Source organism: Petaurus breviceps, unplaced genomic scaffold (assembly GCF_028583685.1).
Source record: "Petaurus breviceps papuanus isolate PSGF00001 unplaced genomic scaffold, PetGlider_PUasm1.0 90721, whole genome shotgun sequence".
In the NCBI taxonomy this organism is placed as follows: domain Eukaryota; kingdom Metazoa; phylum Chordata; class Mammalia; order Diprotodontia; family Petauridae; genus Petaurus; species Petaurus breviceps.
The window spans coordinates 982,261-998,974 of record NW_027187322.1 but is presented as its reverse complement, the minus strand read 5'-3'; the positions used below and the strand labels follow the sequence as shown (position 1 = coordinate 998,974).

Genomic DNA, 16,714 nt, shown 5'->3' with positions numbered 1-16,714 from the left:
GGGGCGCGGCTCGGCCCCCATGGCCCTCCGCCCCCCGCGGGCTCCACCCTCTCCTTGGGGCGGCTGCCATCCCTCGGTCCGTCCGTCCGTCCGAACGTCAGCCTGTCCCGTTCCCCGCCGCGCCCTCGAGCCCGACCCCCAGGTCCCCCCGGCACAAAGCCCCGCGCTCGAGGGGGGCTGAAACCCTGCGCCCCCTCCCCGGCCGCGATTCCCCGAGCGCTCCGGGGCTCGCCGCGGGGATGCCCCGAGGGGGCGGGGGCCGGCGCCGCGCCCGAGCCCCCCGGCCCCCGCCTCCAGCGCCGCGACCCCCCGGCACGTGGGAGGTGAGCCAAGGGGGCGGGGAGTGAGGCCCCCGGCCCGGCGGCGGGAGCCCGGCAGCGAGGGCGCGGGGGGCCGGAGGCCAGAGCCGCCTTAAGGACCGGCGGCCCGGCCGAGCCCCCCACCAGCCTGCAGGAGGAAATAGCGCGCGGCCCCTTTAAATTTACCCAGGAGCCCTCCAAGGAGCCCCAGGGGCCCCAGGCAGGAATCCCCACCCCGGCTCCAGCCCGCGCCGGCCGCCGAGCAGCGAGCGAGCCCCCTGGTCGCCGCCGCCCGCGCCGCCGCCGCCGCCCGAGCGGAGGAGGTGTCCCCGGCGCCGGGCCCGGCGAGCAGCCGCGCCCGGAGGGCCGCCCGCGGCGCGCACCGCAGCCCATGGAGCCCGGCGGGGACCCGCGGAGCCGGAGCGGCGGCGGCGGCGGCGGCGGGCCCGGAGCCCCCCGCGGCCGGCGCCCCCCGCGGACCCCGGGCCCCGAGGACCAGGAGGCCGGAGGTGAGCGGACAGCCCGGCGGGGGGTGGGGTGGGGGCGGGGCGGGGGGGCCGCGGCCCCCGGGCCCTCGCGGCGGCCGAACAAAGCGGGGGAGGGGGCTGGCGGGGCGCCCCCTGGCGGGCTCGGACAGCAGCTGCAGCCGGGGCGAGGGGCGGGGAGCGGGGAGCGGGGAGCGGGCCCCGGCCCAGGGCCCCCCGCGCGGGCCCGGCTCCCCAGCCCGCGGCCCGGGGCGAGCCCGCTCCGCCCCGTCCCCGCGGAGCCCGCCCCTGCACCCCCCCTCGGCTAGGACGGCCCCCGGCCTCCCTGGGCGCCCCCAGACCCCATCTCCATCCTGCTCCTCCCGCCCCTGGCTCGGGAGCCTCGCTCAGCTGTTCTTAAAGGGGCAGGTCCTCCTTTTTGCGGGAGAGGGGACCCTTCCTTAAAGGGACAGGTCGCCCGAGAGCCTCCGCCTGCAGAGGGGAAAGGGGGCCGTTAAAGAACCTAATCCAACCCCCTCATTTGGCAGAGGGAAAGAGACTTGCCCAGGGTGGCTCTGAGACTCCCCAGGATCAGGGTTGGGGGGTCGGGTAAATGCCCTTTGGAGGGCCTCTCTGCCAACTGACCCCCCCCCCCCTTTTGCAAAGAAGAAAACAGGCCCAGAGCAGGGAGGAATTTAGAAACTATTCAGTCCAATCTCCCCTCTTTACAGATGAGGAAACTGAGGCCCAAAGGGAAGGGAATAAGCATTTATTACATGCCTGGCACTGTGCTAAGCAGTATATTATCTCATTTGATCCTCAGCCTATGAGGTAGGTGCTATTATGATCCCCATTTTACAGTTGAGGAAACTGAGGCAGGAAGAGGTGAAGTTGACTTGCCTAGGGTCACACAGCTAGGGATTTTCTGAGGCTGGGTTTGAACTCAAGGCTTCCTGACTCCAGGCCCTGGTGTTCTGTCTACAGATGTACTTTAGGCAGGGTCCCACCTGTGGCAGCCAAGTCCCCTGCATCCAAATTCAGTGGTCTTACTGCCCTTCTCTTCTCTTCCAGATGCTCCCCTCTTTCCTTCCTTTTGCAAGCTCAGGGGCTCCCTGGGCCAGGGAAGGGTTCTGCTTCCATGGGCTGTGGTTTCCCTCTCATGACCATGCAACAACGCCTTCTTGACCTTGAGCAAACCCCCTTCCCTCCCTGAGCCTCAGTTTCCTTCTTTGTAAAATGAGATGGATTGACCAGGATGGTTTCCAAGGTCCCTAATACTTCTGTATCTGCTTCTCCCTGCTGACTGTTGGGTACCACACTCTCACTTATCCATGGTACCGCGGGGTGGAATCCCAGACCCAACCTTTCCCCTCACCGGGGCTGTTTTCCAGTCTGTACTTCGGGGGACCTGAACGAGGTCTCTAAAGCCCCCCCCCACTCCAATCCCATGAATTCATAGCTTAGGGGAGATCGATGATCGTGGGAGTCCCAGACTGAATTCAGATATGCCATCCTGATGACTCTGGACAAGCTCGGGACCGCTCTGTCAGCCTCAGTTTCCTCACCTGTAAAATGAGGGGCTTGGGCTGGATGGCCGTTTTGAGCCACGGCCATCTCCCTTCCTTTCTTCCAGGGACAGTCCCGGGGACTCTAACGATCAGAGCTCCCCTTTGACTTCGGGGTCTGACTCATTCCAGGCACAGAGACAATTCCTAAGGAGCCTGAGAAAAATTTGCTCTCTTACACATTCCGACTAACATATGGGCAGAAAAGAATGGGGAGCTCAGACTCGCCCCCGTTCCCCGAAGTCCAAAAGCCCCCAAACCAAGTGGATATTAAGACTCGGATGGCTTTTGGGGGCCCCAGAGGATCTGGCTGCCCTACGACCCTACCTATTAAAGAACAGCCCATCCCCACCCTTGTTATTTAAAGAGACAAAGCCCTTCTCCTCTTAAAGGAACAGTACATCCTCCTTTGTTTAAAGTAAGATCCGAGTCTGTGGGGGCAGGAAGGGTCCTTGGAGGTCATGTATTCCAGTCCCCCCCGTTTTACAGAAGAGGAAACAGGTCTTGAAAGAAGAAGGGACTTGCCCGGGGTCCAAAAGCTCTTGAGAGCCGGGACTTGAACCTAGGGCCTCCGACTCCCAATCCAACCCTACCATTGATTTCTTGGCATTAGGAACCCAGAAGACCATGGGTTTGAACCCCAGCCCCCAGACCGTCAAACCTGGGACAGGTTAGCCTCCTCCCCTTTCTCCTCACCTCTGTGGACCGAGGGCTTGAGACTGGCCGGCTCCCAGCTCCTGACCAGCTGTACCAAAAGACCCAGGACCAGTGTCCTAGAATTGAGGGGGGCAGAGAAAAGGCGGAGTGAAGCCTCCGCAGCCTGCCAGCGCAGGGGGTGGGGGGTGGCCTTCCGGGGTGTCTGGGGGCCCCCCCATCAGAGTAGTGCCCGACAGCCACCTCTGCGCCCGGGGATGCTGGCGCCTTTAAGAAGTGGTAAGTTGCCCGGCTGACTTAAAGGGCCAGCTTCATCCCGATAGTGTCTGGTGGCCCCTTCTCTTTTGTTCTTTCCTGGGAGCACAAATAGACTTCGGTAGCCAGGAGGGATTCCTATTTAGAGACTTGGTCGGCAAGTTCCTAGAGCCTCCTCACGGCCCCCAGGAGAAGGCGGAGAGTGCCGATGTCTTAGAGAGTAGGGAAAATGAGGCCAGTGACTGATGGACCTGGCCCAGCTTCCCCTGAATTGTCAGAGCCAGCAGCAGAACCCGGGTGTCCTGACTTGCCTAGTCTGCCGTCTTCATTTTACGGATGAAGCCCAGAGAGGCCTAGTGGCTTCGATTCATCAACAGGCATTTATTAAGCACCTACTGTGTGCTGGCCTCTGTGCTGGCTGATGGGGCTTCCAAGAAAAAAGGCAGGCAATTCCTGGCCTTCCAGAGGAGATAAGGGGAAGGAAGGAGACACACCGGGACACAAACAAATCTGTGAGCTCTAACTCTGAAACCAGTGAAGGCCACCCAGAGCTGCCTCTAGACTTTCCCTTCACACAAGGCACTACCCACCAGCCCCCGGGCTACTGGCTGCCACTTTCTTACACCCCCCTGCTTGGGATTCAAATAGATTTTTTTTTCCACTAAAGGGAGGGGGGAGCCTCTCTTCTCTGTTCTCCACAGTTTGGCTCCACCAGCGTTTCATAAGCAAGGTAAAAAGTTCCCTCCCCAGCTGACTTCCTCCTCCCTCTCCTCTTGGGACCCTTTGCTAGGATGTTCCTGAGTGCCCCACCCAGGTCTGGAAGCTGGGCCTGGGACCAGTGGTAAATTGGCTCGTTTCCCCAGCTCATTTGCATTGGGTAGTGGTTGATGGGGAGGGGCATTTTTATAGTTCAAACTTGGCCCCTGGTTTCTCTTTCCTACTGTTCTGTTCCGTCTTCCACCAGCCCTCCCAGACCCAGATCCCTGGGCCCCTAATTTAGAGCTGAGAGCAGGAAATAGTTGGGGGGGGGAGTAGGCAGGCTTTGCCAGCAGGGCCAGAATGTAGGGAGCACTGTTTGAGTTGGCCTGGAATGAGGCCACTCCAAAGGTACCCTGTGTTCTTTTACCAGGCTGCTGGCTTGACCACCCGACCTGCTAGGGCTGGCCCTGGCCCTGGTCAGCTTTCTGCAGCCTGAGCCCAGCTTCTCTTATTCTGCCTTCCGGTCCCCTGGGGCTCCCCCTCTGGACCCATCACCCCTTGTCTGGCTGGGGCGGGGCAGGTGTCCAGAGAAGTTCTTCCATCTTCCTAGAGTGTCCCTTGTCCCAGGGGCTTGGGGGTGGATTGGAAGGAGAGGCCTGAACCCAGAGGAGAAGCAGCTGTGGTATTGTGCTTTGGATTGTGGTTAGAGGCCCAGTCTTGAACTTTGCCACCTACATGAGCTTGGGCAGACTGCTCACCCTCTGGGCTTCAGTTTCTTCACTTGTACAATGAAAGAATTGGATTTGGCAACTTTAGACCCCTTCCAGCCCTGCCATTTTCTGTTCTGAGGTGCCTTCTAGCTCTGACATCCAAAGTCTAAGGCTCTCCCAGCTCTCACATTCCATGTTCTAAGGGCCCTCCCCCTTCACATCTCATGTTCTAAGGTTCCCGGTCCCAGGAATGCCTCTCCACTTTCAGGGGAGGGGCCAGGTCGTGTCTGCAGCAGTTACTGGAGACAGGTGTCCCCTTTGTCCAGCCCCTGGTGGCCCCTTGTCCTAAAATTTCTGGCTTACTCTGGGAAGGTTCTTCTGTCCGAAAGGGATCGATTCCCCCTAACTGCTTTTCTTTAAGGAAGCCTAATTATTCTCTCTGCCCTAACATCCTTTTGTCTCCACTCCCTCTTAAACTGTGCCTTTTTTCTTGCTTTTCTTTAACGGCCAACAAACCTCATTGCCCCCCAGTTGTCTTCCCTGAGACCCCTAGATCTGCAAAGGAAAAGAACTCCAAATCTGGAGTCAGAACCATTGGGTTCAGATCCTGGTTCTGCCACTGATTACTTCGGTGTGGCCTTGGGCGAGTAACTGTGGTTCAGAAAATTTCAATCAATAAACATTTAGTAAGCACTTAAACCCTGTGCCAAGCCTGAGGGCTACAAAGAAAGGTAAAGAGCTCGAAGTCGGGTGGGGGGAGACAACAGGCAGCCAGCTGCAGGATGTACAGATCAGTCGGTACTGATTCAGTAAGGTCCGGCTTTTCTGGAGCCCTGGATTGGAGGCTCCTCTTCCAATGTGGCGTCCATGGGGTTTTCTTGGCAAAGACACTAGAGTAGTTTGCCATTTCCTTCTTCAAATCAGAGGCAGATAAGTTGGAGGTAATGCCCAGATCACTCCTGGGCAAAGCAAGGTTAGATGATTTGATCTCTGAGGTCCCTCCTGGCTCTCAGTTTACCGATTCCATTCATTTCCCCTTCCACCCCCGCCCCCACCCGCACTCCACCCTTTCATTCCATTTCTAGGACCAGGGAGGAGTAGGAATCTTGGGGTTCTCTGAACTATGGGTGAAACTGTCCTCTGCTGTGCCTCCTTCCCCTCCTAGGGCAAGAGCCGAAGCCAGAGGGTGGTGCTTTGGGGTCCCTCCCTTCCCCCAGGAGCAGGGCTCCCCCCACTGGCCGGAAGTACTCCGACCATTGTGAAGCCCGGGCCTCCCGCCCTGGCAAGAGCCGAATCCCTGGCAGAGACCATCGCAGATACTACCACGACCACTGGCGGCTGGAATACCTGATGGACTTCAACCCAGCCAGGCACGGGATGGTGTGTATGGTGTGCGGCAGCTCTCTGGCCACCCTCAAGCTCAGCACCATCAAAAGGCACATACGTCAAAAACATCCCTACTCCCTGCACTGGAGCCCGCGAGAGAAGGAGGTCATCAGCAGCAGCTGGGATGCCCACCTGGGGCTGGGGGCCTGTGGGGAGGCCGAGGGGCTAGGGGCCCAAGGGGCTGAGGAGGAGGAAGAGGAGGAGGAGGAAGAGGAAGAGGAAGAGGAGGAAGCCCCTTCTTCCCTCCCTGTCTGCTTACCCAAAAGCACAGGTAAAGGTGAGAGGGGGGAGAGGGATAGGGAGGAGGGGGCGAAGAGGAGGAAGGGAGAGGCAGCTGGAGGGAGTGAAAGGAGCTTAGGACCAGGGGCTTCTTCTGCTTAGCCCTCCCAACCCCTAGGTACCTCAATTTCCTCTTCTTTTAAAGGAGGGATGGGTCCTTCCCAGCTGACATTTTGGAAGACATCTGTCAGGAGGACCTTAGGGACTTGAGGGGAAGATAGTAAGGTGTAGCCCTCCCATTTTACAGAGGGGTAAACTTAGTTCCAGAGAGGAAAGGACTTGACAAAAATCACACTGTGTATAATAGAACTAAGATCTGAATCCAGACCCCTCACTCCCCAACCTGGGTGTGCCCTTCGCTCTGGAGAGGTCAGTAAGGAAGCTGGAGAGTTGGGAGAAGGGCAATGGATCCTGATGGGCTAGGAAGTTAGTGGGCGTGTGTGTAATGAGGGAGTGAGGGTGAAACCGGGGGAGTGAGGAGAGGTGCCGACAGAAGGTGGGAAAGGCTGAGTAAGAACTTGGGAAGGGGGAGAGAGAGGTGGAGGTTAGTCGCGGTGAAAGGCCGGATGGAGGAAGGCACTGTGGAACTGAGGGGACTCTCTGGATTGGGACTCAGAGGACCCTGAGTAAGTCCCTGGGTCCTTTCCTGATTAGCGGAGGGCTGCTTCGAGCCCCAGACCCTTGGAGAAGGTGGGGGTGGGGGGGTGGAGATGGGGGCGGGGCAGAAGTCAGCCCCCAGCCCTCTCAGTTCCTTCTTCCCTCTTGCTCCAGGCCGATCCTCCTCTGGCGGTGGGGGTGGTCGGCGCCGGAGGCGCGGGGGCTCTTCGACTCCACGACGGCCCGGGGGAAGCGGAGGGCTGGGAGCTCCTCGGAGCCTGGAACGGCGGCTGAAGGAATCCCTGCAAAGCTGGTTTCGGGCCGAGTTTCTCATGGACTACGACCCGCGGGGCAACCGGCTGGTGTGTATGGCCTGCGGCCGGGCCTTGCCCAGCCTCCACCTCGATGACATCCGGGCACATGTACTGGAGGCGCACCCTGGCTCCCTGGGGCTCACGGGCCCGCAGCGCAGCGCCCTGCTGCAGGCTTGGGGCACCCCGGCTGCGGGGCTACCTCACCCTCCACCAGGTTCGAGGCCTGACGACTCCCCACTCTCGGGCGGGAGGGGGGCGCCTCCAGGCCAGCCTGGGCCTTTTGTCGGGGGAGAGAAGAGGGAAGCATTCAGATAGGACTGGTAGGCAGGGGGGTTCCTCGGAGCTCTCCTGGGCTCCAGGCATGGGCCATCAACCCAAGGCTGACGGCTAGGACGTCGGACACTTGGGCAGTGGGGTGTAGTGGCATAGAGGAGCCTGAACTGGGGCAGGACACCCGGGTCTGAGTCCGAGGTCGGGAGCCCAGTCGGGTCTGGGCTGTCAAATGCGGGAATTTAATGTGTTCCAAAAGCGTTTCTTGGCCCCTTCCGTGTACTGGGCCCCGACCTCGATGCAGGAATGCACCAGTCCCTGCCCTCGGTCTTCCTGACCGTGACCTCTAAGCTTCTCTCCAGATCTAGAATACGAGACTAACTGTGACCTTGGACAGATATCTCCTCTGGGCCTCAGCTGATAGCATCTCTGCTGGGGGGGGGGTGGGGGGGGGGGGGGGGGGGGGCTAGGCCCCTCAGCTCTAAGGCTCCTTCATCTTGTCGGGACCTCAATGGGACCAAGGGTTGGGGGGCGGCTTCAAAGGGCCCCCTTAATGGGCCGTCTCTCCTCCTGTCCCCTCACAGACGAAGATCTCGGCCCTCAAGACTTGACCCGGAAAACCCACCCTCCAGCCGCAGCCCCCTCCTCCTTGGAGCCCGCTCCCTCAGCCCCTGCGGCCCCAAGAGCGGCGGCGGCGGAGGGGGCTGCAGCGGCCGGAGCTTCTAGCAGCCTGCCCCGGGGCCGCGACCATCGGCGCTACTACCAGGAGCGCTGGCGGCTGGAGTACCTGATGGAGTATGACGGCGGTCGCCGCGGCCTGGTGTGCATGGTGTGCGGGGGCGCGCTGGCCACGCTCAAGATGAGCACCATCAAGCGCCACATTCGCCAGCGGCACCCGGGCTCCACGGGCCTCAGCGGGCCCGTCAAGGCCCTCATCGCCCAGGAATGGAGCCGGAAGGCCACGCACCTGCTGGCCCTGGGGCTGCCCTTCTCCGAGCCCCCGGGGGCCCGAGGCGACAGAGAAGAGGAGGAGCCCGAGGAAGAAGAGGAGGAGGGAGAGTGGGGTGAGCTCGAGGCCCGGGGTCCCCGGGGGGAGGGGGGGGGGGCTCTACACAAGGGTGACGGGCCCCAGGGAAGAGGGATGGATGGGGGCGGGCAGAGGGAGGAGAAAAGGTGCACCGGCGCTAAGGACTGGGCCAGGGCCAGACTCCCATGCCTGGCCCTGGCCTCCCCCGCAGCCGACGGGTCGCCCTCCGCAGAGGAAGATGTCAGCGCCAGGAGGCCGGAGGAGGAGGAGGGTGAAGAAGGGGAGGAAGAAGGGACCGAGGCCGCGGATCTGCAGGCCAGCAGCGCCCCCCCTGCGCCGCCCCCGCCGCCCCTGCCCCAGCCCCTGCCGCCCCCGCGCAGCCGGGAGCAGCGGCGCAACTACCAGCCGCGCTGGCGGGGCGAGTACCTGATGGACTACGATGGCCGGCGGCGCGGCCTGGTGTGCATGGTGTGCGGGGGCGCGCTGGCCACGCTCAAAGTCAGCACCATCAAGCGCCACATTCTGCAGGTGCACCCCTTCTCCATGGACTTCACGGCCGAGGAGCGCAAGACCATCTTGGAGGCCTATGAGGAAGCCGCCCTCCGCTGCTACGGCCATGAGGGCTTCGGGCAGCCGGTGCCGCCCCCGGGGGGGGCCGACGGGGACGTCCACCCGGGCGCTGTGTGCCGGGCGTAGCGCGGGGGAGCCCCCGCCCAGCCCTCTTTCACCCCCTCCGACGCCGTCTTCCTCCCCCTGGGGTGCCCGGAGGCCCCTCTTGGCTGCCTCTCCACGCCGTCGGGGGCCCCTTTGTTTTCTGATGTTTACCTCCGTGGCCGCCCTGGCTTCCCTTCCTTGTCCCCCTTCCACCGACCAGGGCCGCGCTTCTCCTGAGCTGTTGATGTTTTCTCCACCCCAGTATGGGTCCTCTCTTTTTGGACCAGAGAGAAATAAGGAACAGGCGTTGGAGAAGTCTTCGTTCGTTCCAAGCCCCAGCCTCACCACCCCGCAGGGCCGGGAGCGATGGTGGGGTGGGTCCCCGGCAGAGCAACAGGGACACCGCCCCCCCTGCTTTGGAGCTGTCCAAGGTGGTTGAGAGAGTGGGGGGAGTTGACCAGGGCGGCGTGTGTCAAGGCCCTAGGTTGCTTGACTTCCCTGTCACCCCCACCTCCTCATTGCCTTGTCTTCTGGCTCTTTCCCTGAACGGTTTTAGGAGTGTGAACTTCTGGGCCCTGGGATTAGGCGTGAAGCCCAGTGAGTGTGCCTGGCCCTGACTTCCCACCTTCCAGTGGGGGAAAGAGGTTAGGTTAGTAACTAGACTCCCGGTCGTACCCCAGACCTGACCTCCCCTTTCAAGATGGGTGTCCGTTGTCCGCCTGAAGTTCAGTGTTAAAGCCTCTGCCCTCCAGCCCTTTCCTTCTGCAGGGGGGGCGGGGGGAGGGCTTGGCCGCATTACTCCGCTCCATTGCACATGACCTAGCAAGGAACCATCCCAGAAGGTGGTATTACAAGTCCCCAGCCTCATCACTGCAGGTGGATTCCCGGCACTGGGGTGGACTGAATGGGAGCCTGGCCTTCCTGAAGTGGGTGTGCTTGAAACTACATTGACTAGGTATCTTCCTACCCTGCCCCGATCCCCTCAAGGCCCAGGCTCTGCGGACGCCTGCTGGGTTTTGTGTCCCAGGTCCTCCCCATTCTGCTCCCTTTAGCATTCCAGTTGGGTTTTCTTAGCTCTAAGCATGACAGTATTATGATGGCAAAGAGGTAGCCTCTGGGAGCAAGGAAGAAGCAGAGGGAGGGGCAGAGACCCTGGCCGTCAGTTTCAAAGTTTTAGCACTTTTTTTTTTAAAAAATACCCCTTTCCCTTTTGTTGGGGCCCCATCGACCTCATTGTTCTGCCCAAATCAACACGTCATTTCTGAGAAGCTGGAAGGTAAGGATCCTGATAACTTGCCCTCGGCTTCCAGGCCTGTCTAGATGGTACAAGCTTAGGGGGAGGTGCCAATTCTGTCCCTTGTTACATTTCATTCTCCCAGCCCTGCCCCTCCTCCCTAGGGTTGGAGGCAGGAGCAATCATTTCTGGGACTGGGCAGGTCAGAATTGGCTAGGTATTTGGGGCCTGAATATTTTAGGGAATGGGGATTTATGATCATCTTCTAGGCAGGTCCAAGTTTGGGGTGTTTTGATTCATTCTCTCCTGTGGAGAAAAGGTGGCCCCAAGATCAGGCCCTTGGATCTTTTTTAATTTTATTTGGAAAACTATTTAATGCTTTTATATGAAGGGGGAGGGGGGAGGGAGCTGGCCATCACCCTTACGTGCAAATGTCTTTATTTATTATTCGTGTATCAGAGATAAGCTGTGAGGTGCACCCCAGGAGATTTGTTTCTTACATTGCCCTTGGGGAAGAAGGCAGAGTTCTGGACCACTGAGGGAGGCTGGATGTGGGAAGAGAATAGGAGGGTAGTTCTCCAAGAGATCTGATGCCAGCAAGGCCTGAGACTGCCCCGCCACACGTGCTTCATTGGGTGCCCAGGGGCTTTTCCTCAGGGGCTGTCACTTTAGAGAAAGGCGATTTTCCGAAGAGTATTGTCTTTGGGTTGCAGTCTGTCTGATGGGTTCTTGAGCCAATTCTGTACTGCTAAGCAACCATGGGCAGATTATCTCATTGTGTGCTGTCCAGAAAGCATGGGAGCCCTTGTTGATGGGCGTCTAGAGGGCCCTGTCCAAAGCCAAAGGCTTTGGTACTGAGCCTTTCTGGGAAACTGCTGGTTTAGAGCACAGGGCTGGATGTCTGGGACTCTGGAGTATCCTGGAAATGACCTTTAGCTGTTGCTATTTGCCAAGTTTTCTAAAGGAGGGCTGCTTCTACCTTGCCAACCATTTTCCAAAAGCGCCCCATCAGTGGTCCTCTTGAATGGGATTGTTTTTATGCCAGGGCAAAGGGAAAATGTTGGGGGGGGGGGTTACTTTTTTTATGGAGGTCTTGCAACTCTAAAAAATTCTGATGGCCGATGTTCAGATTTCAAATTCTGTCCACACTACTAGTTAATATTATCTGGGTCTATTCAATATATGTAAATCAATATAATCTGGGCCTGCTCAAAAAGGGAAAACACATGACTACAAGTGTAGTCATTGTCAGCTTGAGCCTGCATTCCAAGTTTTTTTTTTTTAATTTGGTCTTTTTCCTGAAAAATATCTTGCTTTCCTAAGAAGGAAATTAAATGGCCTGTGTTGGGTGGTACCATTCCTTCAATACTCATGGAATCCATAAGCATATTAGAGCTGGGAAGAGACCCCAATGATAACCAAGGCCCTTTTACAGGTGAAGAGAACAGGTTGAGGGACTGGCTCAAGACCACCCAAGAGCCAAGAATTGAATGCAATTTTAAGTAGAAAAAAGCCAGCACTTAAGCTAATCTCATGGTGCCAACCCAATGAGTTCAGCTGCTTAAGGCAATCATCTGATTTTGCTATCCCCTAAACCTAGCTCCCATCTCAGTTATGCCCAAGTGGAGAGCAGGCTAAGCCTGACTAAGAAACCTCCTTTTGCACCCAGAGGCACCAGGCATACTGGGGTGGAAGCCCAAATTCCAAGTGCTCCCACGCAGGTGTTGGAAATTCTAAATTTCCATTCTGAGAGTATTATTCAGTGCCCTGGCCTCTTGCCCAAAGTGGTACCATTTGCATTTTACAGAAGCTGTGGCAGTAGGGGAAGGGGGCAGAGACTTGGTGCTCTGGTGGTTGAGGTGTGCTGCATGCCAATCCAACACTGCCTCAGTAGTCTGAACAGTTGATGTGTCTTCATGAACATTTTTTAAAACGGTATGCTTGCTGTTATGGCTAATATGTAAATGTTACTCTGAATATATATTTATATGCCATGTTACTACTTAGTGACATTATCCAAACATTTGTATTCGTATTTGTGAAAAGTTGTTTGCATCAATTTTTTTTATATCCGCCTAAGTTTTGTAAAAGAGATATGTTGAATAAATTCTTTAAAAATGTCATGCTAGATATTTCTGTTCCTGGGTGGATGGTCCAGACAGATGGAGTGAGGCAGGAAATGAGAAGTTCTGAAACTTCTTCAGTAGACCATATGCTATTAGGACTGAGAGGAAATTCTGAGTCCATCTTTCGCCAGTCCCTACCCATGGCCATCCTTTTATACAGAGAGTGATGGTTGTGATTTTACTCTGGTTGCTCAAATTCCCATCCTAAGGCGGCTTCCAACCACAGGGCTCCATTTTTCTTTCGAGAGTACTCTCTTCACAATTAGCCCAGACTGGAAGCCAAATGAAGTGCTGGGAAATGTGGAATGTTTTCAATCTATCAATGATTCCTGCAGCAAGAGAATGCATCAGCCTGAAGCAAACACCTCCCCTCTAAATGTACAAGCAGGGATACCTGGGTACAATGCTCCCTTGGTATGGCCCTTGAGGACCCCGGATGCCCTTCACACCAGGAGACATCAGAATTGGGCCCTGAAGCAGTAACTGAGCAAAGCTAAGTTTCTGCTCTCCTCCCATGCATTTAGGAGGCGATTCATGTGTGCTGAATGACACTGATGGTTCAGCCTCTTAGGCCTGTCAGGCGGATCACTGAGACAAAAAAAATCGAGTCAGGCAGAATCACAGACATTGTGTTCTCTTTATTAATACCACATCAATTTGCAGTTTGACAGGAACCACGGTTCTCCAGGCTCCTTGGAAGGGCTGCTACTGGATTCATGTTGCACGCACACACACACGCGCACACACGCGCACACAGCTTCAGTAGTAACTTTTTGTCTACATTTTTTTCCTTTAAAATAACAACAACAACGACGAAAGCTGCCTGGCACAAAGATCTATCCAAGGATCCAAACACAGCAGTGACGACAGAGCAGACGGAAGCTGGGGGCAGAGGTGCCCGGGGCGGGACGAGGCCCTTTGGGGGAGGGGGGGGGGCCGGGGGGGGGGGACCGGTTGCGAGGGGGGGGGGGGGCGGGAGGAAGCCTGACGACCAGCAGGGCTGGAGGGAAGGGACAATGCTGCCTCGAGTTCCCAGCACCAAAGTCTTCCTACTGCTCGGCTAAAATCTCTAAAAAGGAGTTTTGCAAGAAAGGGAGGACTTTCCTATGCTACTTTCTACTGAGCTGCGGCTGTGGGCCTAGAAAAATGGGTCCATTTCCTCCAAGATTTTCCACGTTCACTATTTAACACGTTTGGCAGCTCACACGTAAACTCAGCAACCAACGTATCACTGGAAATCAAGAACTTCCCAAATCTACTGCCAGAGGAAAGTATGAGGAGGGAGGAACGGCAGCCAGTGAGAAGCCAATGAATCCTCCCACCAGCAGCAGAACTAGGACCCAGCACTCTGCACCATTAGGGTCCTCCCCAACCCTGCCTCAGGAACCCCTGGCCCTAGAGGCCCTTGATAAGAACTGCTTCATCACTACGTCAGGAGGGCCAATTCGGGCCAAGGCAGATGCTGAAAAGACATTCTTCACTTTCCCCATAAAAATGAAGAAAACCTTCCAAATAAAAATATATAACTTCCAAAATGCAAAGTTACCCTCAAAACAAGGTTAGACTCCATGTAAACCACAAAATGTACTTCTTTAAATTAATCTGCATTTTGTTCTCTGATTAAAAGAAAAAGAAAGGCTTTAATTCCTCCTCCCAACTGAAACCCCTTTGTTTTAGGGGTCAGAGGTTGTTTTTAGTACAGCTCAGGCAAACTGCTTCTTAGGGAAAAGGTGAGAAAGGTACATGAGGGTCAAGAAGGGCGACACAAGAGGTGGGTCATGTTTCACAAGCTCCTCCTGGCACGTCCCCCCGCCCTGGACTGAGATAGAATTACAACAACTGAGGAGGCCACATGCAGATTATTTTTCTCTAACAAGTGTACAGCAGTTACAGACTTTTTATTTCATAATAGGAAAAGTACAACCTTATTAAACTTGAAGGGAGCTGGGGGAGAGGGAGGAAAGCACAATACAGGAATGAGTCATAGAAGACTAAAGCTCAGAACTGGTGTCAGAAAAGGCCTAAGTCAAAGGTCTACTGTCTCTTAATTGTTTAGGGAGCAGAGAGTGGCAGGCTGATGAGGATCCCTTCTAGTTATCATTTTCCAGTACCAATATCTTGCTTATTAGACAGAGGGGAAATCATTACTATTTCTAAGTGATTAAATGGGACTGAAAGTTCAGCCTTTTCAGAGGGCCCACAGTGGGGCAGGAGAATAAAGGCCTTTCATGCCCACGCTCCTATCCCAAAATAATTTGCCAAAAATCAGAAGGGTTCTCTTTTAATTTAAGAATAAAGACAAGATAACGATGAGAGATTAGTAAAGGCCAGTCCGTGGGAATCAGGGAATAGGTTTCCTCCCCACTCCACCCCCACCCCTGCCAAACTTGTTCATGTGAGTCTGTCTTTTACTCTGGTGGATTCTAAGACATCAGTTCTTTTTAGTCCAGAATGTTCTTGTGCTTGATACTGAGGGCAAGGATGAGGGAGGGAGAAATACCAAATTAAAAAAACAAACTTGGAATGCAGGCTCAAGCTGACAATGAGCATACTCCTTCATAGGTACGAGTAACAATGGTTATAACTATTAAATGGTGTTTTAGTAACCGTCGGATTTCCAGTTTCTGAGATCTTATTCTGCCTTTTTCTTTGCAATTCCAGGCAGTTTTGCTTGGATCCTATGTGAGAAGAAAAACAAAGCAAAAATTAAACATTTAAACTCTAAACCTAGGTGAAAGACCCCTGATTTGTGACTTACTAGTATACTAAGTAGAAGATCTGAGGTCTCATAAGCGGAGGGATTCCCCTGATAGGAGAACTCCCATTGCCAACACAAATTTCAACCTATGAACAAGACTAGGCCAAGCTTACAGGGGGAGTCAACTTGCCCAGAGTCACACACCTCTTCAGTGTTGAGGCAGAATTCGAATTTGGGTCTTCCTGACTTCCAACTCCATAAGCTTACCAGACACCGTTTGTCTCTGTTTCCTCATCTGCAAAATGAGCTGGAGAAGGAAATGGCCAACCAGTCCAGTGTCACTGCCAGGAAAACCCCAGATGGGGCAGAGCCAGACACTGCTGAAGTGAAAGACCACCACAGCAGCTCCTCTTTAGCTCACACTTCCAGGCACTGAAGTACCCTCTTCTCTCACTGTTCAATCACTGGGTCACATTCAACTCTTCATGACTCAAAGGTCACACTGTCCACCGGGTGTTCTTGCCAAAGATACTGGTGTGACTGGCCAGTTCCTTCTCCGGCAGATTAAGGCAAACAGAGGATGAGTGACTTGCCCAGGGTCACACAGCTAGTCTGTGTCTGAGGCCAGATCTGACCCCAGGCTCCATCCAGCAGCCCCATCCTATCACTCGAGCAGGTCTTGGAATGTTGTGAGGGAAGGGATTTAAATGTGATCATGATGTATTTTCACACTGCAGCAGTAAAACATACTCACTTTGCAACAACCGCCTTGGTCTGATCACGAGCAATGCCAACATAATGGTCAATCTGTGTCTTTAAGGAAGAAAAACAGCGCAATGTTAAGAGCAGGCAGGACGTTAAATATCTTCCAAGCGACACCTCCCCTAAAGAAGTCCTTTCCTTCTAACAGCCATCTTCACATCAGCAAGGAGTAACACAACGCGGCCAAGGAACAGTAAGAGCCAGCAGCGGACCCTGGGTTACGAGTGCTCCTCACTCACGGGGGCAGCAGGCTTGGGGCACATGTACTGAGGGCTCCCCCAGGCGGCACAAGCACGAAGCACACGTTCAACGTCCAACACACCGAAAGCAAGTGTTGCACGGTAACGTTTATCTGAAGCGGTCGTTACTCACCTTGTACTTTTCATAGACAACTGGAACACTGAAGACCAGCAGCTCAGCTGTAAGAAACAACGTCATGTAAGGAGGGAAGGTGTGGCAGAGTCAAAGCAATGCCTGCACCTTCCAGATTGGAATGAAAGAGAGCGCTTCTGACATCTGACTCAAAAGAGCTCCCAGAAAGAAATCTGAACCAAGAATGTGCTTCCAGCCTTGGAGGGACAGAGCCTCGTGTGATCACAGGGATGACACACATGCCAGTTCCTGTGCCACAAACAAAGGCAAAAACAGGCTGTTCGCCCCTTCCCTCTAGGAGCCCCCAAATGCAAGAGATGGCCCAGCACTACCTACAAAGTAGCAAGAC

At 55.7% G+C, this 16,714-nt stretch overlaps 2 protein-coding genes across 3 annotated transcripts in view; one reads left to right on the top strand and one right to left on the bottom strand.

Annotated features, from left to right (window-relative positions):
• Positions 1–690: 690 nt before the first annotated feature.
• Positions 691–12,530, top strand: ZFTA (zinc finger translocation associated). Its single transcript, XM_069066197.1, has 5 exons — positions 691–808; positions 5,812–6,309; positions 7,083–7,436; positions 8,077–8,560; positions 8,720–12,530. Exons 1-5 carry the CDS (start codon positions 691–693, stop codon positions 9,213–9,215), a joined length of 1,950 nt encoding a protein of 649 aa, XP_068922298.1. The 3' UTR covers positions 9,216–12,530.
• A 621-nt stretch (positions 12,531–13,151) lies between these two features.
• RTN3 (reticulon 3) overlaps positions 13,152–16,714 on the bottom strand; it is a 54,730-nt gene continuing 51,167 nt past the window's right edge. For both annotated transcript variants that reach the window (XM_069066196.1, XM_069066195.1), the window contains exons 5-7: positions 16,366–16,412; positions 15,986–16,044; positions 13,152–15,211 (exon numbers count right to left, since the gene is read on the bottom strand). In XM_069066196.1, the coding sequence (XP_068922297.1) occupies positions 15,166–15,211; positions 15,986–16,044; positions 16,366–16,412 (152 nt within the window). In that variant the 3' untranslated portion in view covers positions 13,152–15,165. The remainder of the gene's footprint in view (positions 15,212–15,985; positions 16,045–16,365; positions 16,413–16,714) is intronic.